Source organism: Mesitornis unicolor, unplaced genomic scaffold (genome assembly GCF_000695765.1).
Source record: "Mesitornis unicolor isolate BGI_N332 unplaced genomic scaffold, ASM69576v1 scaffold15337, whole genome shotgun sequence".
Lineage (NCBI taxonomy): Eukaryota > Metazoa > Chordata > Aves > Mesitornithiformes > Mesitornithidae > Mesitornis > Mesitornis unicolor.
The window spans coordinates 28,974-43,535 of NW_010194469.1; the positions used below are offsets into that span (position 1 = coordinate 28,974).

General features: G+C 36.7%; 1 protein-coding gene across 1 annotated transcript; it reads right to left on the bottom strand.

Moving 5' to 3' along the window:
• Positions 1-730: 730 nt before the first annotated feature.
• Positions 731-11,826, bottom strand: ALG12 (ALG12, alpha-1,6-mannosyltransferase). Its single transcript, XM_010187817.1, has 9 exons — positions 11,587-11,826; positions 11,303-11,435; positions 10,570-10,743; positions 8,959-9,153; positions 7,574-7,677; positions 6,861-7,084; positions 5,948-6,117; positions 5,679-5,754; positions 731-1,631 (listed from the first exon to the last, which is right to left on the bottom strand). The coding sequence occupies exons 1-9, from the start codon at positions 11,821-11,823 to the stop codon at positions 1,400-1,402; spliced, it is 1,545 nt and encodes a 514-aa protein (XP_010186119.1). The 5' UTR covers positions 11,824-11,826; the 3' UTR covers positions 731-1,399.
• Positions 11,827-14,562: the final 2,736 nt, after the last annotated feature.

The following is a 14,562-nucleotide window of genomic DNA, read 5'->3' on the forward strand; positions in this document are numbered from 1 at the left end:
GGATTTCAGTTTCAAAAGCAGCCAGAGACTGGACCAACAAGTTCTGCAGGTTGCCTTTGCCAGATCTGCTCAGCCTGAGGAAGCCTGCACAACAGCAACTGCCACCCACTGGGGAGCAGGCTCCACCCCACCAAATCGGTTCCTCTGATACATAATCTAGAGGATAAAAAGAAAACATGGTCCTAAATTTGAAACATACACAGGTAAAGGTAGTTCCTGCATGAAACACTTTAAAAGTTAAAAAAACACAAACACAACCAAAACACTTTATTCAAATAAGAACTTTTTACTCATTTTCAGTCAGCAAGGAATAGATTTCTGCCCAAGATTATTTCAGCAATACTGATTTTTTTACACTAATGGAGGTTCTGTCATATTACAACTGGCACTAACCAAAATACTAACTTTTTTCCCCTTAGTTTACGCCTTTTTCCATTCAGCAATCTAGGCAGATATCCTTAGCAAAAACATCTAATAAAGAAGAGATTACAGAGCATGCTATCTTATTCTAGTTTACAGAATGCAACACATGGCACATTAGATTATTCCTTTCCAAATGGACTATTTAATAAAAAAAAAAAAAAACAAAACCCCCCACAACAAACAAACAGGAAAAACAGCACCTATCTTCTTAAAGTGTATTCAAGTGAATATTTTCATAATTTTTTGCACTGCAAATTAAGATACAAGCATTGCAGCAGAAGAGGGAAATACTATTTTAAAAATTCTTTTTCCTGTGAAATCCAAGTTGCTGCTTATTCATGAACTGCTGGAATAAAGATAATCATCCTTTAACACTTAAATCTCTTATGAGATAGTACTTGTCAAGAGGTTCAACTGCTTTTTAAGTGAATCTCTCACTTTAATTAGTTTGGTAGCCTATGGGCCACAATTAGCTATTGTGATGAAGCTACAATGCATATGGCTTTCCTATGTTGATAACATCATTAAGTTTCACAGGGGCAATCTGACAACTGATGAGTTTACAATCCTGCAGATACATCAAGTAATACATCTTTGCACACATAGGTTACATATTAAATTATTGCCATAGCACAAACCTGTTCCATTATATATCTTATACAGGACAATTGGGACACATCTGTGCTACATTATGAAACAGCTACCCAAAACAAGTCAACAGGTTTTACTTAATACCACTGAGCTTGTAGGTAGCCTCTCTCAAACATATCTAACAATACAACTCAGTATTTGAGTATATACTGTCTAGGAATGCATTGTAATAGTTATGTAAGAAACAGGACGGAGTTAAATACCAATCGGTACAAAGATTTTTCTGTGCCTTTCCACAGAAGCTGAATTGCAGTGCTGGAATGACAATTTGCTGCTGTCTTAGATTATTCAGTCAGTCATCAGCAAAATTACATCTAAAATTACATCAAGATGATAGAGGAAGTTTTTCCAACAGTACTAATTTTGGTTTCAAGTTTAAAGTAAAAGGAGGTAGTGTAGTAAGGTTCAACCCAATTTTACTGATGCCAGGTATATTCGCCAGTGGCCTGTGGGTTGTCTTGTAATGTGATATTTGAAGAGGGTTCGTTTCCATCAGTATGTGCGTGTAAGAAAACATCAACTGGTCTCCTGGTTTAACATCTTCTCTTTTGTCATACCTGTAAAGAATAAAAGGCAGCTTATTTACATTCCTCTCTTTGCATATTAAACATCTCCAGTATTGCAAGGGCATATAGCATCAAATATGAAACAAAAGGAACTGTGACATTCTCAGTTATATCTCAATTAAATTAACTAGTACTGGAGGAGGAAATAGTATTTTTTAAGAAGTTTAGGGAGCCAGACATTCCATGCAAGTCTCTGCTGCTATTGTGATATAAATTAGGACTCCTAGAAAACACCTCACTAGTCCTCTATTCAAGTTCTGTGGAGAAAGGACACCAAAGCCTAACACTGTAGAAAACTGGACTAATTTTTAAGTTTTACTCTATAAGAATTGCAGTTTGGATAAGTGTGGAGATTTTTGTGGGTCTTTTTTTTTGGGGGGTTTGGTGTTTTGGTTTGGTTTTATTTAATTTAAAAAAAAAAAAAAAGGTTATGAGGCACTTTAGCAGGAACCTTCCTTTTCTGGTAATCACACATTAAAGTAGAAGCCTCAGAGAACAGCAGGAAGAAGACTTCCTTTAACACTGTAAGAAAGAAAGAACAGCCTGGCAATTACAGTATTAGTTTGGCACTTGTTATTTCTGGGTTCAGTTCCCAGGTTTCTACATGTTTGGGCAGGTCACTTTGGGTCAGCCTTTATAAACCTGTTTAGGTACAAAAATACATAAAAATTATAAATTAAAAAATATATAAAAAGTAACTTATGACAGACTATTTAACATGTACACCTACTGCTATTTCTTAAAAGGAATTATATTCAATCTAGCTGTAGAGGGAATTTACAGGATGAGAAAACTGACTGAAGCATTTGGCAGGAATTCAAAAGATATACGTTCAGCCACTTTGTCTGATCTAGGCCCAGAACTGACATTTGTTAACAGAGCTGTATGAACCTCTCTAGTTTTATAGAAACTGAGGTAGATCTCCCTCACTGTCACATGAAGACACTGTTCTACTTGGCAATAGTTATGCATTCATTGAAAGCAGGCGGAATTCATAGCCCAAGGGTTAGGATGCATATTGGACATGGCAACCTGATTGAGTCCTAAATCCAACAACTTCAACAGGAAAGAATAAGCCCACCCTGAAACACTCTGTAGAGAACTGTTTAGTGTACTTCAAAAAGCAGAGATGTGGACTCAAATCTTTGCTCTATATTCCAGAAAAACATTCTACACTACTGCTGGGTGAGTCCAGAAGACAGAGGTTAAGACAGATGGTACTTACCTTTAGTTTGTTTACAACAAAGCAGCCTCAAGCATCTAACTACACAAGAGCATCCACGCTCTGTAATCCAAGTGAAGGGCAGTGCCCAGTTTTTAACGCTCTGTTGCTCATTTCTGTGAACTGTCTTCTACCAGCGTTTGGAGCTCCTATTTATTCTTAGGCACTTGATTGCTCCCACACATTTCACAAGCAACTTATTCAAGGCTGTGGCTTTTTTTTTTCTGGTAAGGACAAGTGGAGCAAGTCCAACCCTACATACTCTTAAATGCACCTAGTAGTAAGTCCAGGCTGCATCTTTTGCCACATGTATCTTTGCAGTCCTGGCTTCTCAGCTGTCTGAATTCACTGTGAAAAACTGGAAACAATAATCTCAATTTATATTTTTACAACGCTCCCTGATATACCAGTCATTAACATCTAAGATATTTAAAGCAAGCATTCTACAGCAAACCAGAGTATTTGTATGGATTATTCACTAAAATTTTGGCAATCCAGAGCAGGCCCCAGGCTGACAGAATCCAGAGGTGTCAACAAATACACCATATAACACAGAATCAGACTTCACACACTGAGTAAGTGCTTTCCTCTTCTAAAGAAAATATATATATAAATATATTGCACACTAATTTCATCTGCTACTTCCAAAGAGATTACAATACCACTTATGATGGTACATGTGTCCAAACTGGCAGAAGGAATGGCTTACTTTGTAACAACTTTACCAATTACTAATTTTGTATTTTCTTCATCAGCAAATAAAGGGCCTTTCATCTGGTTACAAGCACTTCTGAGTTTTATTATTTTAAAATACTTCAAGCTTACACAGCATATTTATTCCTGGTTCAAAGAGACTGCACTAATTGAAGATGAGATTTTAACACCTGTGTAAGAATCAGCATCAAGCTTCTTTCGATCACCCTTTGAAGAAAAATAATGGATCACCTGCATTTTTCTTGAGGCAAATAGATCTAATCTGAGCACCCTGCTGAAAGCTGTTAACTTTAAGACACTTATGTATGGATTGTAGTTATCCTGATGAATCATCAGCCTTCTTAGCAACTCTATCTATAAATCTGTTTTCACCTGATACAAACAGTCTGTGAAGATGGTAAATTAGTTTTCACTCATCTGAAAGTCTGTCACTTCCTTAGATAAAGAGAGAATGGGCAGCTGGTGCCACTATACTTCGCACTGTTGCGCTGACAGAGAGAGCGGTAGTCCTGTGTATGATGCTCAGTTGCAGATTTTGCCTGATTTTTTTTAACGTGAAGTTTTATGATGAATCAGCCTTCCCTTCAAGCTTTCTAATGATGAGTAAAGATAAAAGTGAGAGAAACAAACTGCTCTGTAGCTGCAACACTATGAAGCATCCAACAGTGACAGCGATATTATTCATTCACCTTCCAATCCCACTACACTATAGCCTTGCAAGCCCAAAACAACGCAAAACCCACCACTGAAAGAACCTAATTGAAATTAAGCATTGTATTTAGAGAGTAAAGCTGTATTTAGAGTAGTGTGTGGACTTAAGTATATTCAAAAAACAAAGATTGGAACATTTTAGTTATGTGTGTCCTATCACCTGTACTCCAATAGTTTAATGTCTCCTCCTGATTGTTCATGGCTTAAGAATTTCTCTAGATTGAACATGCAAAAACCAACTTGAAATAAACATTGGCTTGGTAACTGTGAAGGCAATCCAGCTTTAAACTTTCTGTACCATCACAGCATTACGACAGAGCACAAAAATAAAATAAGGCATAGCAAGCTCAATTATTTTTATAATTTCCCCAGAAGGGTATCTTTCCCTTCTTCATGTCTACTTTCAAAATATCTCTAAACATACCAATAATTAAATTATGTTTGTTCATCTGATCCTTAAGACTGCAATTGGGGAAAAAGGACTCCATGCTCAGAGTATGTCTTAAAACTAAAATCTGCTTGTATTGCTTTTGTTTTGTGCCAGTGTAAAGTGAGGCTTTCTCTCACTTTCTGCTGAATCATTTTCATTAAGATGACATTTTAAAATTAGAAACCTACACTTCAGCTGAAGAGTTAGGCTTAAGTACCAGAAAGTTGCCTTTTTTATGGTCTGTATCCTGGAAAGTAAACAAGGCCATCCCACACATGTCCCCTACTCTTCATTTAAGTATTTTGATGCTTAAAACTGTACATTACTGTCATGGTAACAAAGCACTCAACTGCTTTCTCTCGGAGCTCAAGTGACTGACAGTCCACAACAGCAGCTCCAATGCCCTCTATGTGAAGGACGTTCTATGTAAAAAACGCCTTGGAATATTAATATGCAATAAGCCTCACAATGCCACACATCATTTAAAAGCAAACATAATGAGAACATACCCCACAGCTACATACACTGTTCTACCAAGAGCAGAAAAATGTTCATCTCCAGCTGTGTTTTACAAGATCTAGCAATATCTGTCTTAAAGGTCTTTTCCAATTGAAACCATTCTATGATTCTGTGAATCTATATCAAACATAGCTGCATTAAGATATTGGTGTTTTAGTAAGCTCTTTTTTTTGCACTGTTTCTGATGCCTTTAAAAGATCTGATGCTATTTAGGCAAAGCAGTACCAACCAAAACAATTAAAAAATGTTGTGGTGTTCTATTTCTGAAATGGCAGCACTGCATGCCTCAAAATTCTCTGAAGATTCGCATTGCTCTTGACCTGGCTTAATAAATATGATATATACTAGAAATTGTATCTGTGATGCTTGCCCCTGTGCATACACAAAAAATAAATAAAAAAAAATCAGGCTTCTGTCTTCAAACACCTTGTTCATAACATACCTCCAATCTGAATTGATTTCTAGAAACCGAGAAACTCCTGTTTGTGCTGCAGCCACATCAATATGAACAGAGACGTCTGCATAAATAAGAAAACAAAATACAGTCTCAAAATTCTTCTAAGAACACTCTGATCAATAAATTAACAAAATAGTAACAGAACAGGTGCAGGCAAATAGCTTGAAGAAGTAATATCCAATACATGTAAAGATATTACAAAAAAGCCCTGCAATTGAAATTAGTCCAACATAGCTCAAACCAGCTTTACATACCTGCTGTTGAGGGTACCAACTCATGCAGCTTCTGAATTGCCACTCCTCCAGGATAATTAAAATGTGAAACATATAAAGATGTTCCTGAATAAGCAGCATTGACTAGAAGATGCATTACAACAAAGAAAGATCCAAGTTTGTACAGCCAGGATTTCCGGTAGTTATTCAGACTGTTGAGAGGGCAGAAAATTAGTAAGAATAAACTGTTATTTTTCATTCATACTAGTCATTGACTATTGTGACACAACTTTTATGAAAATCCTACTGTTAGATAATAAAGATTAACGCAAACTTTATTACAATCTTGTGTAAGGAACACAATTATCCTATTCTAAAAGACCAGCTTCAAGTGACATTTAAATTAAAATATTCTCATTAATAAAGCTAATACAAGCTCATCGATAAAGCTAAGTATTTTTGTGTTTAAAACCTTCAGCTCTGAATGTATTCTCTTTCAAAGAAGTTCAGAGTTTAACTTCAATTTGTTTACTCAATATACCCAAGTTTAAGTATTAAATACAAACTCCATGTTTCATGAGCTCCACCTTTATATTAAACTATCTCTTAAGGTAAGTTATGTGAACACCACAGTAGTACACCAGAATGTCTTTGGTGGATAGAAAAACCCCTGAATTGTAACAGCATAACAGTAAAATCAGGGCTCTGTTCTCAACTCTGCCCCAGAATTGCCAAATGGTCCTGTCAAATCATTTAACTTCTCTTTGTCTCTATTTCCTTCATTAGTCGGTTGGGTACTATGATACAGACCTCCTTTCTAAAGCAAGATCTATAAAGATTTCAAGATGATTCAGATTACAAGATGGAAAGAAGTGGATAAAAAGAGTAATAATAGTTTTGCTTTTCTTTTGCATTTTCAGAGGGGAAAAAAAAAGCAACAGAATTTTGAACTTACATTCGTGAGCACATTTTAGCAGCCACTATGTTGAAGACAGGGAAAGTATATATGATAAAACGCAGCTCTTTGTGCGGGAGAAACGAATACAAGAAAATAAAGCCCAGGGCTGGCAAAAGTAATATCCGAGTTCTCTTTTCTGATACACCTAAAGGTACAAATACAATGCTGCATCCCAAAGCACGAGGCAGGGCTGAATAGAAATACCACAAGAAGGGGGATGTCTTCAAGGTTAAAAGGAGAGTTAAGGATGCTTTCACTGCTAACAAGTAAAGTAACCATTCTTTACTGTAGTACACGTAAATTTTGCAAATATGCAGTATACTTTTTTGTAAATCACATTCTTCTAGACCATAAGATAGATTTCTTGCCTTACCCTGAGAAATAAAAGGAGTTGCCTCACTATGTTTACATCACCCCACAGAGGCACATCAAACAGATTTCATGATCGGCAACATGAAGAACCAAGGGGAAGAAACCCAGCTTTACATTGGTAGAACACAAAGCAGCAAGGAGCAGTCAGCAGAGGAAAGTTAAAATTTACAAAAACATACAAGAAACATACATTGTCTTATAAGCTTCACATAATGAAATACTAGATGAAAAGTAGAACTTAACACCATAACTGAGTCTCAGGAATAGGTTACATTAAGTCTTTGCTTTGGCTGGTAGTGTTCAGTAGATTATTTTTCCCTGGACATTTCAAAGGATACTCCCCAGCTGGAACTTTTGTTTAAGACTGTGTTATACCAGAGCACTTTCCCCTCAGGCCACACAAGTTGCTTCCAAAACAGAGAATCCACAGCAACTGTTAGCCCTAAAAGAATTAATGAAATACAAATCTGCATGAATCAAAAACTCAGGAAAAGCAAACTAGCACATCCAAATTGCGTTTACTGATGAGATCAACATTAGCTGAGACATGCATTGTAAACCCTACCCAAAGCCACAGAGAAGGCTGAATCTGCCCGTCTTGCAGTGGCAATGCAAGGGAGGGAGGCACTTCTTAATAAAAGTCTTAACAAAAGCATGCTAGATATGAATCTGATTGAGATTCACCCCACTCCAACCCCATATGTGAAAAGCAGTGACTTAATTAAAGTTTGTTTTAAAAGAATATTAGAGCATTAAACATAATGGATGGTAAGAAACCTGAGTTAACTTCAAATGGTACTAAATGGTTTTTTATTGTAAAGCTGATAAGTTGAGGAAAACAACCTCTAGAAGTTTCCTACTATTTATTAGGTGGGAGGGAAGAAGGAGGATGTTGGGATGAAAGGTGAAAAGACAGAAGAGCTGCAAATCCATCAGCCCTATCTCCTCCACTCAGTTCTATGAAAACTGCTCTGGTATTGAAGAGGTTTGCCCAGAGAGCGAATGGGAGCACCAGTCACTAATTCCACTGTGCCTCCACTCTTATGCTATGAGGTGCCTCCAAATACACATGGCATGATCTGTTATTTTTTCTACTGTCCATGCTGTGGAAGGGACAACACTACCAGAGGTCATCCTCAGGCATCTGACAACAGCATTTTTAATTAGGTAGGCTGGCAGAGAAGCTTAGAGTATTTATGTGCATATGCATGAGGCTTCCATGGATGGGTAAAGACAAGGAGACTTTTCAACCTCTCTAACATGGATAATCACTTAAGCTATTAAAATTAATGTAATCAAGAAACACCTGAACTGTAACTCTCCCTAAAGCCCTCTTGCTCAGTATCCCTGTCTGTCACACCTGTATTTTAACCTGGGATTCAGCTTCTCGTCATGGCAACAGATACTATAGCTGAAAATGCACGTGGCTACAACCAGTTACTAATCATACTAAAGTCAACACGCACATCTCAGCCTTTTTAAGACTCACACATTGTACTGTAAGCTTCTAAAGGTGAGGTCACCGCATCTTTTTACTGCTCTGTGCACACCTATTTCCTCACACAAAAATCTTGAAAGAAATAAATACGTTTCTCATATTACTAGAAAATGGAATAAAACAAAACTAAAAAAGGCATAAGGGCCAGCTCACCAAGTCAGTCAAATCTCGAGAATTCTGTTGAATTTAGTATGTGGCATTAATATTTTCCAAACAAACACTTACCCAACCAAAAAATTCCAGCAGGAAGAGCATGGGAAAGCACCTTGAAAATGGAGATTCTTTTAGTTAATAACGTCACCAGGAGCATGAAGCCTAAGAATATGCAGAGCTCTGATCTGAAGACTATAATTGCCAAAGCCGAGAACCAAATGAACGGCCTTTGCTTTTGCTGTATCCAAAACGTCAATGCCAAGAGCACTGCAAAAATAAATAAAGCACATTGTCTGACACATCGAACTATTCATTTTGTAAAGGGCAACGCTCTTCTCAACGCTAGTGTCTTGTTCCTCTAACTTCCCACAAATCCTCTCTTGGTCTTCCTACCATTTTTAGTCCAGACATTCTTCCTCTGTTAGAGAAATGTAATTTGGAATAATGCACAACTTTCTACTGTTGATGCTTAAGTAATTAGGAAACATGTAACCACAGAAGGAACATACGGAAACTCTTCCTAGACAGTACATTTAATAGCTTTTGGGGGGCGGGGAGGAGGGAGAGGGGGGAAATAAAAGCAAACAAAAAAACCCCCAAAAAACTCAAAAACCACCCCCAAAAAATCCAAAAACCTTGAAGGAGTACTAAAAGCCTTTCAAACTATGATCTATAATTATTATTGCTCAGTATCAGCTGAAGAGTTAAGTTTATTCCCTTGGCTGAGCATATCCTGTATTCATGATAACAGCAACCCATTTAAATATGAAAACAAGACTACAGACTACTGTTCAGGGAGAAAGAACTGTAAGTCCATTTGTGTGGTTAACTGGAGACACATTGTATCTTTACAGATGAAGTTGCTTCTACTTTTTCACAGTTTATATCACATGATAACACTGACTACATCATAAAGTGGTCACGATTCTAAGGAAAATGTGTGAAATATTAATAGTACAAAAACATGAAACAACCTGTAGTTTTTAATAGCTGCAGAAATTATCTGTACTACATTGTGTTTACTACATTGTGTTCATCTGACAATTCAACTCCTTGTTTTGTTTTCAGATTTATACACAGGTTCTTACACCAACCCCCTGATTTTATTAGTTGAACAACTTGCACTGAAGCATTAACAGAGTCAGCTAATACCTGTCACATGTGGTTAATCTTCCCTCTCTCTAGTGAAAAACACATCTGTAGAGTAAGATTCCAACCCCCGCTTACATTCAGTGTACAAACTGCTACGTTTGTAGATAACCCCAGAAAAGGAAGGTGGAAATTCTGTAGTGGGAGTTTATTCTCATGAGAGAATAAAAAAGTCTCATGAGAAAACTGTTTCTAGTGTAGATTAAGTTCACAGATTTTTTTTTAACTGCAGGTGTATCTACTGCCTTTTCAATAGCTCTGTTTTATGCATCAGACGCATGTTCTCAAACTTTTAGTTAATCAAAGCCATCTGACACACTCCACATATACTCAGATTCAATACAACTTGATTTAACATTGTAAGCATGTGGTAAAAAAAAAGAAATCACAACTGCTTAAGTTTCTTAGTCTTGTTATCACACAACTTAAGCACATACATTAATTTGTTCTGATCACACATTTTCTGTGTTGTATCTACTGATTAAACTGAGAAAAAATTTTTTATTTTAGAATCATTCCAATTCAAATACTTACCAAAAGGAAGTGCAAACACATTAGGGAGGGTTCGTGTACAGTAAAACATCAAATGAAACTGAGTCACAGTGATGAGACAGAAGACTGTTGATGTAGTTGCTCCAAACTGCTTTCTAACTTCTTTCTGCAACTTCCATAACGTGTAAATCACACTGAGCCCCAAGCTTCCTCTGACTATTGGAAGAGTAAAATGGGAAGAGTAACATCAGATGGATCTCTGACAACCAACCATGTTACATAACATAATGGGAAGAAGTTATGAAGAATAATACTGACTGAAGACAACACAATACAACCCACTTTAAAAAACCCAAACCACCAAACAAAAAAAAACCCAAAATAAAAGCAACCCAAAACTTCTCCATTAGTTTATCTATTTCAATCCACCTTTAACTTGTCTGATACTTTTGCACAAAGGTCAATGCTTCTATGACTAAATTAAACAATATTTTCTGAAGCATACAAAGAAGTACACGTGGGAGTATTCTCTGAAGACATTTGCTTTTTCTACACTGTCTGACATTTGTTACCACAAACATTCTCTGTGCTGTTAGTTATTTCAAAGATGGAGTGGAACTGCCATGCTGGCTCTCAGTACCTACAGTTTGCGAAATCCCTCATTACGGAGAAGAATTAACATTTTAACCATTGATCCAAGCACTGAATGTTACAATGTCACCCATTAGTCCAGTAGTAAAAACATCTCTATTCTGACAATTTAAAGTTCTCATACCTATCAGCTGAGAGTAAAACTTGGACATTCTTAGCACAGAAAGTACATATATAGCTGGGCTGGAAAGTGCAGCAATGAAAATTGGTCCAAGGAACGTTCTTGGAACAACTCCAGGAAATTCATGATGGTCATACTGCAAAAAGGAAAATCTAAGTAAGATAGGCAAACCAGAACCAAAGGAAAACTGGGATAAATAACATTCACATCACATCTATCCTACTCATATAGCAGGGAATTGAGATCTTTAACAGCATCCAAGAAATAGTACCTTTCTTCCCATTTACCTTATCCAAGTCCAGTTGATGGTACACCACATCATGGATAGCTTGCAGGTTAAAGCTTTCCTCCACTTTTGTAAACGGACAGACAGTTAAATGAACAAAGGCCACAACAATAATCAGTAGCAGCAATGGGAATGACCGCCCACTTGAGCTCCTCTTCTGAGCCATCTTGGGTTCAAAATTCACATAAAATCTACTACTATGAAAAAAGAAAATTAAAAGAAAACACATTAATAACATAGCATGAAGTGTATAAACAGGGACAGAGATTATTAATGCAAGGAAAACATATTACAATAGCATAAAAGCTTAAATAAAGACTAATAAACCAAATAATCCACTCTTTTTTTTTAATACATTCAATGAACTGAGTAGAGAGCCAAAAACATATTCAGGCAGCATTTCAGCATTTATGCCACCTCCTGTAAATGTAAAGATTTAGTTTACACCTAAAAAAAAACCTCGGACCACACAGACCCTACTTAAGAAAGTATTTCCCTTTGCACTCCATACTGCCACCACTGCTGAGAGCGCCACCTCATTCATGTCTGTTTTGTGGGAGACAGCTTTGTAATTTACTCTCACTTTAATCATGCACTGGATTTACACACTCACTCGTTTGTCTAGGACTCTGAAACTACTGGGAGAGGAACACGAGGATGAGCAGTTGCTCAGAACAGAGTACTCTAATCTGTCAAGTTTGCCAGTGGCTAGGTCTGGACTCTGCAAATGAAGGATGAATCCCTGTGGCACCCATGCCATTATGGCATGAAATAGTCTGAACCCCATCCTTCGCACTGCTACCCAGAAACAAGGTCATCTCTCCCCAGTGCTTAGTTCCACAACACTGTGCTGAGCCATTCTTATGGTAGTATTCAGGATGTATTTACTATGATGATAAAATCCTGTCCAGGTGATACCAGAGCAAACAAACCATAAGTACCATTAGGAGTAAACAGTTCATTTTTTCTGGTTTCAGATTATAAAACAGTTTAAAAAAAAAAAAGCAGCACTATTTTCCACTATCATTTCCAGCTAAAACATGGTAACCTATTTTATGTTCTTAAAATTTAAGCTTCCCACTTTTTGTATGCTTACAACTTGATAAAAGACAAGAGATTTTGGTTATTGTTATTCTCGTTCTGTCCTCACAGAAACAAAACTTTAAAAACAGCACGTTTAAGGTATAGCTGGGATTTTAGTTTGAGATGTTTTCTCCTGCATTTTGGTCTAAATATGTCCATCAAACAGATGTAAGTGTTGGCAGATTTGCTAGAACCACTTAGCAACTGCCTCCTAGAGTTACCTTTTCCTGAATTGACATTTGTCCCACTCATTAACAAAAATACCGAACTAATGTTCTTTATTGTCACTGCTTACACAAATAAATCCTGAAATTTGTGTATTTCCTGTACATTGCATGTATCTAATATTTTATATCTCACTGATCACATCTTTTTCTCATGATAGCTGTTACAGACTGTAACTGAAGCTCTAACCCTGGGCTCAAAGACAGAGTTCTGTGGTAGGCCTTTATGATTCTTGGCTCATTTTTCAGTGTTAAAAGCCTAAATAAACACAGCATCCCGGGAAGCACGAAGAAGTGTTCTTCACCTGTGCATAGTATTACTTCTTTACGAGGACAGATAAAGATGGGTTATGCTACAACAGAATCTTTTTTCCACAGCAGTGGTAAAAGAGCTATGGGACTGCATCAGGAACACTTGAAGTGTTTAGCAGGAATCATGCCTCTGCACAGGGCAATACATCTGGCAAAAGCTCTTGACTCTAGAAAGCTCTCTTGCCAAATTCTTCCACTACAGAGGCATCTTACATTTCTGGCCACACTTACTCAAGAGAAAAATGGACACTGAAGGATCAATCTACTGCTATATATAGCAACACAGGCATTTGAGAAGCTTGTGTGTCATGTGAAGCAGCCCATAATACTCCTCATTCCCAGACTGCAGCTTAACATTTCAAGTATTTTAGGACCAAATGAATTCCTGTAAAAGGACCCAAGTACTTTTTCCTTCTTAACTATATCAGTTGTGTAATAAAATGATGTTACCTATAAATATTGCATTCATTATACTCTGACCACTGTACAATATAGCCTGCTCCTGGTATCTTTAGCTGATCAATAGTTAATCAATCCTCAACTTCCTAAATCATGAGAATGAGAGTGAAGCTGCATATCCCATACACAGTTTGTCAAAAGGCTTTTTTGTATCTTGGTGACTCCAATCCTTTCGTATGCCTGAAGAAAGTAAGCTTGCCAGCACACTCATAGATTTTGAAGATAATTATATGAATTACACATACTGAAATTCCCTGAAGGGAAACATTCCAGCAGATAAAAAACCAAAGCATGAAGATAACACCTAGGTTTCCAAGATAAAGCCTAATAAATTTAGTGCTCTTGTCAAGACTCAAGATAACGTGCTCTGTCAAAAACTGATGCTGACAAAGCTCAAAACTTAAGTGAGATTTATCAAGATAGGTAGACACTGAATTTGATGTTCAAAAATAAGTTTGCTATATAAAGGCAAAATACTAGCAATTACAACTTTTATTTTTAAATGCCAAAAACGCTGTAACAGATTTTTACTTTATAAAAATCTTTTAATAATGAAAGTTAAAGGAATATCATAAGCAAATACAAATAGTTTTATCCATCATTAACATTCTGACGACTTCAGAAGAGTCTTCCTCAGACCTTTACAACACAGCTGAATTTAGTCCCCCTCAGATGTCTGCATCAAGACTGAATTCTAGAAGAATGGAGATTTTCAACACAAGGAATTCATCCTTCCTGGGATTAAACTGAGCAGAAATGAATTGTTTTCTCACATTAAAAAAAACAACACTGAATCACTTTCACCAGACATGATTTATTCTTTTTCTATACTTTTTTCTGTGGAAGTGTCATTAGTTCCAAGATTTTTCCCTCATGAAGAATCTACCATATTTGGCTCA

Excerpts from the sequence above, each read along its gene's own strand:
- ALG12 (XM_010187817.1), bottom strand. The coding sequence starts at position 11,823 with ATGTTATTAATGTGTTTTCTTTTAATTTTCTTTTTTCATAGTAGTAGA. Across the intron at positions 11,436-11,586 it reads ATCAACTGGACTTGGATAAG|TATGACCATCATGAATTTCC; the intron begins GTAAATGGGAAG and ends TCCTTTTTGCAG. Across the intron at positions 10,744-11,302 it reads GTTTTACTCTCAGCTGATAG|TCAGAGGAAGCTTGGGGCTC; the intron begins GTATGAGAACTT and ends CTCTTCCAATAG.